The sequence below is a fragment of the Bombina bombina genome, chromosome 5 (assembly GCF_027579735.1).
Source record: "Bombina bombina isolate aBomBom1 chromosome 5, aBomBom1.pri, whole genome shotgun sequence".
Taxonomy (NCBI): domain Eukaryota; kingdom Metazoa; phylum Chordata; class Amphibia; order Anura; family Bombinatoridae; genus Bombina; species Bombina bombina.
The window spans coordinates 1,149,280,766-1,149,293,350 of record NC_069503.1 but is presented as its reverse complement, the minus strand read 5'-3'; the positions used below and the strand labels follow the sequence as shown (position 1 = coordinate 1,149,293,350).

The 12,585-nt window shown below is 38.7% G+C and overlaps 1 protein-coding gene across 1 annotated transcript in view; it reads right to left on the bottom strand.

The window, feature by feature from the left end:
- LOC128661759 (microtubule-actin cross-linking factor 1, isoforms 6/7-like) overlaps nt 1-11,925 on the bottom strand; it is a 253,447-nt gene extending 241,522 nt beyond the window's left edge. The window contains exon 1 of the mRNA XM_053715979.1: nt 11,854-11,925. Within this exon, the coding sequence (XP_053571954.1) occupies nt 11,854-11,907 (54 nt within the window). The 5' untranslated portion in view covers nt 11,908-11,925. The remainder of the gene's footprint in view (nt 1-11,853) is intronic.
- Nucleotides 11,926-12,585: the final 660 nt, after the last annotated feature.

Sequence of the window (12,585 nt, the reverse complement as noted above, 5' to 3'; positions counted from 1 at the left end):
TTTGGTTTCCAAGGTACACCCCCTACCCCCCCCCCCCACCCAATGCCGCAGCCACCGCCACCATGGCAAAACAGTACACTTAACTATTTTGATGAGAAGACAATATTCCATTTCCATACATATCCATATTGCGCAAAGGAGAGGCTGTGAACCGTTCAGCTTCCCTTCCATTGCGCAATATGGATATGTGTTAGAGCATTGAGCAACTGAGCCACTCTAGAGACTGCCACCCAGTGGCGTTTCAGGCTTAAGTTGCGTGGCCCATATGCTCAAGAGGCTATGTTTGTAAGCAGCCTCTGCAGGAGCAGCACAACCAATTAGTGCCCAGTGTTGCCCACTATCAATTTTTTCATAGTAGTTTGGGCGGGTCTGGTGGGAAAGAGCCAACAGACAGAGGTCCGGAGTTAGACATTCAAGCTGAGCACTTCATGTGGGTAAGTGAGGACTCTGAGGAGGAATCAGAAACTGTGAATGGACTGCGTGCAGAGTAGGATGGAGTGAACTAAACTACTGAAGTTATCTGTTTCTCTGTCCCAAATTAGTGAATTTAACTGTGCAATTCAATACAATGTGTGGCACAGCTTATGCAAATGGAGAAATCAAGCACTGCAATAGGAAATGAGATTGTACTTCTAGCTGCTTGCCTTCGTGCTGTTTAAAAAATACAGTACAAACAGGAATGTATTTTTTTAAACAGCATGAGGGCAAGCAGACAGAAATGCAGTCTCAATTCCTATTGCAGTGCTTAATTTCTCCATTTGCTATAAAATAAGCTGTGCCGCACATTGTAGTGAATTGCACAGTTAAATTCACCAGTGTAGCAATAAAAGTTGCACTAGATGTTTTATGGGCTGCAGTTCTCAAAAACATTCTCCCTGTGCTTCCAGTCTGCTCATCTCAATATTAAATATTTTAGCTGCACGCTTTCACACAGTAAACTAAGTGGGAAACCTCCCAGGTCCGTGATAAAGTCTGAGCAGTACAGGCACAGGAAGTCAAGGAAGCTGGTGTAGCTGCTTTTACTGCCTCTGATCATTAGACTGAGAGTTACTGCGTTACAGGTCAGTTGTAGCTGTGTTATTAATCAGCATAATGCTTTGTCTCTTCCAATACAGTTCCTGGTCTGTTTTCCTAATCTCAAATCTTTATTTTTTAACCCCTTTGTGTGGTTTCCTATGTTTTGTTTGTTCCCTTTATCTGCTGCTATCTGTAATGGAGTATAGCATGCCGACTCTCTGACACAGTTATCTGTAGTACCCCAGTGAAAACCATGATTTATTGCCTGTTATCTGACAGCAGAGGGGATGTGAGGTCTTGTTACTGGTTTTGCTATGTGTATGGTAACTAAATGCTGCTGAGGGGCTTTAGAAACTAAGGCTTTTCTTCTAATGACTTTAATTCAATCAGAACATGCCTCATATTAATGATTATAGTTTGTGTGAAACAGTCTGACACTGTACCATGGTCAAAAATAAATTTAGCATACTTGTAAAATATACAACACCCTTTTGAGTCTGTATTTGCACAGAGGGTGACATAAAGGATGACACAAAAGTTTTGAAAAAAAAATACATTGAACTAACAATGAAGTAAATATTGATAAACTGCACAAATTAATGTAAAGTGAAATTTATTTTAAACTAAACCAAATAAACTGCTGTATTTTGTTATAGACACTTTTATTTATTTTTTAGCAGTCAGAAACCATATCAGTATGTATTTTATTAAAGTGAAAGTGTTAAACTAAACAAAATTAAGTAGCTTTCCTGTATGTCATTTGAGAAATGTATTTTTTTAGCAAAGTAAACTGATTATTATGCTTTTACCCCAAGATAAATTATATATTGTGTGTGTGTGAGAATACCATTTATCTTGGGGTAAAAGCATAATATTTAGTTTACTTTGCTAAAAATAAAATTCTCAAATGACATACAGGAAAGCTACTTAATTTTGTTAAGTTTAACACTTTCACTTTAATAAAATACATATTGATATGGTTTCTGACTGCTAAAAAATTAAGTAAAAGTGTCTATAACAAAATACAGCAGTTTATTTGGTTTGGTTTAATATAAATTGCACAATATATATATATATATATATATATATATATATATATATATATATATATATATATATATATATATATATATATATATATATAATATAAAACAGGGAAGGGAACTGCACTCTCAGACTGGACTGGGTACACATCCTATCACCCTGCAACATGCACAGCCCTGGGTGCTCAATAGCACTCACATGTAGCTATACTGTCCCCAGAGTCCAAGGCAGTTAACCCCACATTAGTCTGTGAACCCTTGACTTGTTCCCAGTTTGTTTGATTGAGAGCTTGCATTGTGTGGCTGTGTTAGGTACCCAGGTTTTGGGAGATACCTTGACGTGGTACCTGGGGTTGTCCCATTTGTCCATATGCGGTAACTAACTCTTCCAGTTTTGCTTTTAATCTTAGCTGAGAGCATGCAAGAGAGTGCTAGACTCCCTCTGTATGTTGTATTAATTTGTTTTGTAATTTTCCCTCTTGGCCTTGCACCCAGACTTGCCTGGGGTTAACTGCTTGAGACTCTGGGGACAGTATAGATACCTGTGAGTGCTATTGAGCACCCAGTGCTATGGATGTTACAGGGTCATTGGATATTTACCCAGTCCAGTCTGAGAGTGCAGTCCCCTTCAATGTTTTGTTTATGTCTAGGGTGATTACATAATTCTGTGAACCCTTGACTTGTTCCCAGTTTGTTTGATTGAGAACTTGCATTGTATGGCTGTATTAGGGACCCAAGTTTTGGGAGAGGCCTTGTTGTGGTACCTGGGCTTGTCCCATTTGGCCAGATACAGTAACTAACTCTTCCAGTTTTGCTTTTCATTTTAGCTGAGAGCTTGCAAGGAAATGCTGGACTCACTCTGTATATATAAGTATATATATATATATAATATAGTCCATAAGGAGTGGCACACAACAGCATCAACAACTACCTGCTGCTCTGCTCAAAGTGTACAAGTACCCAGACTCACTGTATCGAGGCTCAGCACACCCAAAATGATACACAACAGACAAGCTCAGGTCAAATAATCTTTAAACGCCTTTAATGTGAAACCAAAGGAAACAGACTGTGTGGCCTCCACTTGAAGAAAACTTGTGTTAGAGCTGAAACATTTGGCTATGAGCCTGTTTAATTTGTTTTCACATTAAAGGCTTTTGAAGCTTATTTGACCTGAGCTTGCCTTCTGTGTATCATTTTGGGTGTGCTGAGCTTGATACAGTGAGTGTGAGTGTGTGTGTGTATATATATATATATATATATATATATATATGGTAAAGCAAAATAGCATCAGCACTTCTTCATACAAAATTCCACTTTATTGAGGTTTCAGACAAAGATAAAAACAGCGACGTTTCGAGTCAACACAGACCCTTAGTCTAAGGGTCTGTGTTGACTCGAAACGTCGCTGTTTTTATCTTTGTCTGAAACCTCAATAAAGTGGAATTTTGTATGAAGAAGTGCTGACGCTATTTTGCTTTACCATATCCATAAATGTGGGCTGGCAGACCCTACTCAGTGGTCGTGCACTGCTATAATCTGAAAAAAGGTTGCTGAAAAAAATGCTGAAAAATAGCATTAAGAAAGGTGCTGGACTTACCTGTTAAAGTTGTATATATATATATATATATATATATATATTTATTTATATGTAGTTTGCTACACCCTGGGTTGTTGCCATTATACGTCTGGAGTGCATTCTACTTTTACTATATATAACATAATTTATGTAAGAACTTACCTGATAAATTCATTTCTTTCATATTAGCAAGAGTCCATGAGCTAGTGACGTATGGGATATACATTCCTACCAGGAGGGGCAAAGTTTCCCAAACCTCAAAATGCCTATAAATACACCCCTCACCACACCCACAATTCAGTTTAACGAATAGCCAAGAAGTGGGGTGATAAAAAAGTGCGAAAGCATATAAAATAAGGAACTGGAATAATTGTGCTTTATACAAAATCATAACCACCACAAAAAAAGGGCGGGCCTCATGGACTCTTGCTAATATGAAAGAAATGAATTTATCAGGTAAGTTCTTACATAAATTATGTTTTCTTTCATGTAATTAGCAAGAGTCCATGAGCTAGTGACGTATGGGATAATGACTACCCAAGATGTGGATCTTTCCACACAAGAGTCACTAGAGAGGGAGGGATAAAATAAAGACAGCAGATACACTTAGCTTTGGTAGATTCAGCACTTGACAGCGATTTTCCTGTAGTATCTTCTGACTCAGATGCAACGTGAGACATCTTGCAATATGTAAGAGAAAAAACAACATATATATAAAGCAAAATTGATCAAATTCCTTAAATGACAGTTTCAGGAATGGGAAAAAATGCCAAAGAACAAGCTTCTAGCAACCAGAAGCAATAAAAAATGAGACTTAAATAATGTGGAGACAAAAGTGACGCCCATATTTTTTCGCGCCAAATAAGACGCCCACATTATTTGGCGCCTAAATGCTTTTTGGCGCCAAAAATGACGCCACATCCGGAACGCCAACATTTTTGGCGCAAAATAACGTCAAAAAATGACGCAACTTCCGACGACACGTATGACGCCGGAAACGGAAATAGAATTTTTGCGCCAAAAAAGTCAGCGCCAAGAATGACGCAATAAAATGAAGCATTTTCAGCCCCCGCGAGCCTAACAGCCCACAGGGAAAAAGTCAAATTTTAAGGTAAGAAAAATGTTAAATTAAAATGCATTATCCCAAATATGAAACTGACTGTCTGAAAATAAGGAAAGTTGAACATTCTGAGTCAAGGCAAATAAATGTTTGAATACATATATTTAGAACTTTATAAACAAAGTGCCCAACCATAGCTAGGAGTGTCACAGAAAATAAGACTTACTTACCCCAGGACACTCATCTACATATAGCAGATAGCCAAACCAGTACTGAAACGAGAATCAGCAGAGGTAATGGTATATATAAGAGTATATCGTCAATCTGAAAAGGGAGGTAAGAGATGAATCTCTACGACCGATAACAGAGAACCTATGAAATAGACCCCTTAGAAGGAGATCACTGCATTCAAATAGGCAATACTCTCCTCACATCCCTCTGACATTCACTGCACGCTGAGAGGAAAACCGGGCTCCAACTTGCTGCGGAGCGCATATCAACGTAGAATCTAGCACAAACTTACTTCACCACCTCCATCGGAGGCAAAGTTTGTAAAACTGAATTGTGGGTGTGGTGAGGGGTGTATTTATAGGCATTTTGAGGTTTGGGAAACTTTGCCCCTCCTGGTAGGAATGTATATCCCATACGTCACTAGCTCATGGACTCTTGCTAATTACATGAAATATATATATATATATATATATATATATATATATATATGTGTGTGTGTGTGTGTGTGTTTCCTGCGCGTATCATAGCCATTGCCTCACCAGCCTCTGACCTCACCGCACGTCACTGATATATATATATATATATATATATTTATTTAGATGTGTATGTATATATATATATTTATCTCTATGTTTCTCTTTGTACCAATCATCTGTACCCCTCAGGTAGTCATACATTCAGCAGTCAATAATCAACTGTATCCCTCAGGTAGTCATACGTTCATCACCGATCATCTGTATCCCTCAGGCAGTCATACGTTTAACACCAATCAACTGTATCTCTCATGTAGTCATACGTTAAGCACCGATCATCTGTATCCCTCAGATAGTCATAAGTTCAGCACCAATCATCTGTATTCTTCAGGTAGTCATACGTTCAGCTCCAAAGATCTGTATCCCTCAGGTAGTTATACGTTCAGCAACAATCATCTGTATACCTAAGGTAGTCATACGTTCAGCACCAATCATCTGTATCTCTCAGGCAGTCATACATTCAGGGCCAATCATCTGTATCCCTCAGGTAGTCATACGTTCAGCACCAATCATCTGTATCCCTCAGGCAGTCATACGTTCATTACCAATCATCTGTATCTTTTAGGCAGTCATATGTTTTGCATCAATCATCTGTATACGTCAGACAGTCATACATTCAGCACCAATCATCTGTATTCTTCAGGTAGTCATACGTTCAGCACCAAACATCTGTATCCCTCAGGTAGTTATACGTTCGGCAACAATCATCTGTATCCCTAAGGAGGTCATACGTTCAGCACCAATCATCTGTATCTCTCAGACAGTCATACATTCAGGGCCAATCATCTGTATCCCTCAGGTAGTCATACGTTCAGCACCAATCATCTGTATCCCTCAGGCAGTCATACATTCAGCACCAATCATCTGTATCTTTCAGGCAGTCATATGTTAAGCACCGATCATCTGTATCCCTCAGGTAGTCATAAGTTCAGCACCGATCATCTGTATCCCTCAGGTAGTCATACATTCAGCACCAAACATCTGTATCCCTCAGGTAGTTATACATTCAGGGCCAATCATCTGTATCCCTCAGGTAGTCATACGTTCAGCACCAATCATCTGTATCCCTCAGGTAGTTATACATTCAGGGCCAATCATCTGTATCCCTCAGGTAGTCATACGTTCAGCACCAATCATCTGTATCCCTCAGGCAGTCATACGTTCATTACCAATCATCTGTATCTTTCAGGCAGTCAAATGTTCTGCACCAATCATCTGTATCCGTCAGACAGTCATACATTCAGCAGTCAATAATCATCTGTATCCCTCAGGTAGTCATACATTCAGCAGTCAATAATCATCTGTATCCCTCAGGTAGTCATACGTTCATCACCGATCATCTGTATCCCTCAGGCAGTCATACGTTCAACACCAATCAACTGTATCTCTCAGGTAGTCATAGCTTCAGCACCAATCATCTGTATCCCTCAGGTAGTCATAAGTTCAGCACCAATCATCTGTATACCTCAGCTAGTGAAACGTTCAGCACCGATCATCTATATCCCTCAGGTAGTCATGCGTTCAGCACCAATCATCTGTATCCCTCAGGTAGTCATACATTCAGCACCAATCATCTGTATCCCTCAGGTAGTCATAAGTTCAGCACCAATCATCTATATCCCTTAGGTAGTCATACGTTAAGCACCGATCATCTGTATCCCTCAGGTAGTCATAAATTCAGCACCGATCATCTGTATCCCTCAGACAGTCATACGTTCAGCACCAATCATCTGTATCCCTCAGGTAGTCATACGTTCAGCACCAAACATCTGTATCCCTCAGGAAGTTATACGTTCAGCAACAATCATCTGTATCCCTAAGGAGGTCATACGTTCAGCACCAATCATCTGTATCTCTCAGGGAGTCATACGTTCAGGGCAATCATCTGTATCCCTCAGGTAGTCATATGTTCATTACCAATCATCTGTATCTTTCAGGCAGTCATATGTTCTGCACCAATCATCTGTATCCGTCAGACAGTCATACATTCAGCACCAATCATCCATATCTCTCAAGTAGTCATACGTTCAGCACCAATAAACTGTATCCCTCAGGCAGTCATACATTCAGCACCAAGCATCTGTATCTCTCAGGTAGTCATACATTCAGCACCAATCATCTGTATCCCTCAGGTAGTCATACGTTCAGCGCTAATCATCTGTATCCCTCAGGTAGTCATACGTTCAGCGCTAATCATCTGTATCCCTCAGGTGGTCATACGTTCAGCACCGATCATCTGTATCCCTCAGTTAGTTATACGTTCAGCGCTAATCATCTGTATCCCTCAGGTAGTCACATGTTTAGCACCAATCATCTGTATCCCTCAGGTAGTCATACGTTCAGCACCATTCATCTGTATCCTTCAGGTAGTCATACGTTCATTACCAATCATCCGTATCCCTCAGGTAGTCATATGTTCAGCAGTCACCAATCATCTGTATCCCTCAGGTAGTCATACGTTCAGCGCTAATCATCTGTATCCCTCAGGTAGTCATACGTTCAGCGCTAATCATCTGTATACCTCAGGTGGTCATACGTTCAGCACCGATCATCTGTATCCCTCAGTTAGTTATACGTTCAGCGCTAATCATCTGTATCCCTCAGGTAGTCACATGTTTAGCACCAATCATCTGTATCCCTCAGGTAGTCATACGTTCAGCACCATTCATCTTTATCCCTCAGGTAGTCATACGTTCATTACCAATCATCCGTATCCCTCAGGTAGTCATATGTTCAGCAGTCACCAATCATCTGTATCTCTCAGGTAGTCATACGTTCAGCACTAATCATCTGTATCCCTCAGCTAGTCATACGTTCAGCAATCACCAATTATCTGTATCCCTCAGGTAGTCATACGTTCAGCACCAATTATCTGTATCCCTCAGGTAGTCATACATTCATTACCAATCATCTGTATCCCTCAGGTAATCATATATTTAGTACCAATCATCTGTATCCCTCAGCTAGTCATATGTTCAGCACCAATCATCTCTATCCCTCAGGTAGTCATACATTCATTACCAATCATCTGTATCCCTCAAGTAGTCATACGTTCATCACTGATCATCTGTATGCCTCAGCTAGTCATAAGTTCAGCAACAATCATCTGTATCCCTCATATGGTCATACGTTCAGCACCGATCCTCTGTATCCCTCAGGTAGTTATATGTTTAGCACCTATCATCTGTATCCCTCAGGTAGTCATACGTTCAGCACCAATCATCTGTATCTCTCAGGTAGTCATACGTTCAGCACCAATCATCTGTATCCCTCAGGTAGTCATATGTTTAGCACCAATCATCTGTATCCCTCAGACAGTCATACGTTCATTACCAATCATCTGTATCTCTCAGGCAGTCATACGTTCAGCACCAATCATCTGTATCTCTCAGGTAGTCACATGTTTAGCACCAATCATCTATATCCCTCAGGTAGTCATACGTTCAGCACCAATCATCTGTATCCCTCAGGTAGTCATACATTCAGCACCAATCATCTGTATCCCTCAGGTAGTCATACGTTCAGCACCAATAATCTGTATCCCTCAGGCAGTCATACGTTCAGCACCATTCATCTTTATCCAATGTTCAATTATACAGGGTCCTTCATGGCAATCTTTACTAGTGCAGGCTTGAACAAACCAAATATGATCAGCACTTAACAGGGATATTGTATGTGCTATTCTAGCGAAGTGGCATGCTATTGGAAATTCTGCAGCCAGTCTCTGGTAATGGCAATACCATATTTTTCCGCTAATCTTAGTGTGGTCCCATGAGCAATAGTGCTCCACTTGTAATCTGGGCCACTGTTGGAGAGAAGTGTTTTGTACACACACACATATATATAAGCAAGCATAATTTAAATTAGGGTTGCACCGATACCGATACTAGTATCGGTATCGGTACCGATACCAAGTATTTGCATGAGTACTTGTACTCATGCAAATGCACCGATACTTAAACCGATACCTGCACTTCCTACCCATACTCTATCTTGTGGAGATTTTTCAAACTGCATGTTCCCATTTCATTTTAAGCTGTAGTGGAGACTCAACTAAAAATGGTTCACTTCTGTTCTTCCAATACAAATTGCTGTTGTATTGTATTATTGTAAGAGAGATCACTGTACCTTGTTCAGACAAACCCCTGAAGTACTGGGTAGTTAATAAACTGAGATTTCCAGCTCTGGCTAAAATGGCCCAAAATTATATTTCTGCCCCATGCAGTAGTGCTGAAAGTGAGACTTTTTCAGCTTAGCATTAAACAACATTACTGATAGCAGAAACAGAGGTATAGCTGAACATACAGAGATGCTTCTGTTCCTTAAAAAGAACTTGCTACTAATTTTTCAAAAAATATTATAATTGCTAGATTGCCTGTTATACTGCTAGTTCTTCTCTTGCACAATTATGCTCAAAACATACTGTACTCTGAGGAACATCCTTAGCTTATATAATTGCAGGAAGAGTGTTCATAGAAAAAAGTTAAGTTAAATCCTATGAACACACATCTTACAATAATAGGACTAGATTTAGATTACATTTGATATGTAAGCTTTACCAATGCTCTGTTCACATTTCCAACGCAATAGACTTTAATGGAGTTGCACATGCAATGAGCATTGGTAAAGCTTACCAGTCAAATGTAATCTAGCCCGTAGTGTTGTTCCCCATGTTTAAACAGTGCACTGGTATATTTTTTACTGCATTGCACTTTTGGTTGGTTGTGATATTATATTTGTTATTTATTGTTGTTATTATGAATATATTTTAATGTAATATTTTTATTTATAAACGTGTTCTGTGAAATTTCTTCGAGGTTTTACAACTTTGTAACAACAAGCAAATTTTATTTTATTATTTCATAATATATTTTGAGTTTCAGTTCTTCATAATTATAAAGAAGCTATCTTAAATCATTAGTCTGTATTGTGCTTGGGACACTGTCACATGACATTAAAAAAGTATCGGTAATTGGTATCGGCGAGTATTTTTAAAAAATTATCGGTACTTGTACTCGGTCTTAAAAAAATGGTATCGGTGCAACCCTAATTTAAATGTTAGTGAAGAACTCCCCTATTTGACCTTTGTCTTATCGCACCTTTGGTTTAGCGATTGAGTGATAGCCAACATGATTTTTTCAGGGCTCCTCCATAAAGCACAACTGTAATATCTGTTGAAAATAATAAACAATATCTGTCTCTGTTTTTTGCAGTGCCTTGTGAGGTCTGAATGGGTTAATTTGTATGTGGGCATTATTAGTCAGGAGCGGCCACTCTGGTTAATGAGGGCTATAAAACGTAGCTATTTCTGAGTGTGTCTGTTTATTTTTTTCTCAATCTAATCTTTTTCTATCCTTGTTTAAGTTCTTGCATTCCAGCTAGTATCAGTAAATACTTAAATCCTGGTTATCTTGATATGCCAAATATATGAATGTATGTACACAACTCATTGTAAACATTGGGAATGTATCTAGTTCATCACTGACCTTTGTTTTTTTTTTATGTATTGTCAAACACAATTCTGATGTGTAGAAGTGTTATTTACTTATGTTGTAACCATATTTGTTAAAACCCTTGCATTGTTTAGCTAGCTAATCATAAACTGTAAATAGCCTAGATGTGGAATGTATAAATACCTGGGAAGGGGACTGACCCCCTCAGAGAACACTTTGTATTGTTTCTCTCCATACTGCAGTGTGTAATCAATAAACATATTCTTTTTAACCTGTCTTGGCCTGAAGAAATTATTCAGTCCAGGGTGAGTATATCACCAACATATCCAACATCTAGATGCAAGCAATCCCCTAGGCTTTTGCTTGAGAGATAATATTTTGCATTCAACTGGTAATATGAGAGTAAAAATGGAAGCGCTCGTGCACCATAGTGCTAACATTTTGAACTTTACTTGTAATCTAGGCCTAAATATGAGCAACCACAGTTCAGGAGAAAGGGGTCTTTAAATAGCTATGGCTGAGCTTTATATGAGCCTTATATACAAGTTTATTTTTATTGCTGATGACAGTAAACGGGAGGGATTCAGTAGTAGTAGTAGTAGTTATTCAGTAACAGTGGTAGGATTTACATTACCACCATCACTACTTGATTTTTGTTTACCCACAATCAGCAGGTGTTAGTGATGCCCTGCGCTTATGATGGGGCGCAATAATCTTTTAACCCTGAGCAAGTTCATTTAACTTAGCAGATGAATCTTCATGTTTCTACACAATGCAATATTTTATTTCAAGTCATGCACAGGATTAGTTTATATGAAAATACAAATATAAATATGTAATCAAATTATACCAAATAAAGTGTGTCTGCAGCAGTAGAACTACTTGATGATAAAGTTTGGTTTGGAATACCTGCCGCTGAAGGTGAACTTCTGACACTTACCTCATCCAGGCTCTTGGTAACATTGGGCTTGTCTATGTCTCCACATGATGCCATTAGTTCTACCCCGATAGTGCCCAGTGTGTCCAGATCGTTCTGCAGGTTGTCTATGTCCTCCCTCACCGCCTGTTATATGAGGACAGGGTCCGATAAGACACACATCATAAATTATAAATCCCAAACTAACGGAAAGTAGCATGTGGAGAGCTAAAGGCAGCATTGTGAGATACAAGAAACCATCCATACTCAACATTGTCCATGTCTGTAAGTAGACTATATTTCTTCCTGAGTACTGACCTGCTGAGAAGATCTTCAGGCTAGGCACATTGTCTGAGCAAAATGCATTATAGAAAAATATGTATACACAGCTAAACAATGCTATCCACATGATTAATGATTCATTTGTGTTGTTTGCATTTAAATAGATAATGTGACAACTGCTCATCAGTTCCAGGAGTGCTAAAGCTGCAATATGACCCATCATACAATTAACATGTAACTTGGCACATTGACAATGAGGTGAAAGCTGCCCTCACTTGCTGTTATCACCCAATCTCCAGGAATGATCATGAATTAGGGGTCAAGCCCTACAATTATTATTTTATATATATATATATATATATATATATATATATATATATACATATATATATATATATATATATATATATAAACACACATACTGTATTTATATGTATATAATCTATACACTTTGGTTAATGAAAGCAAATTAAA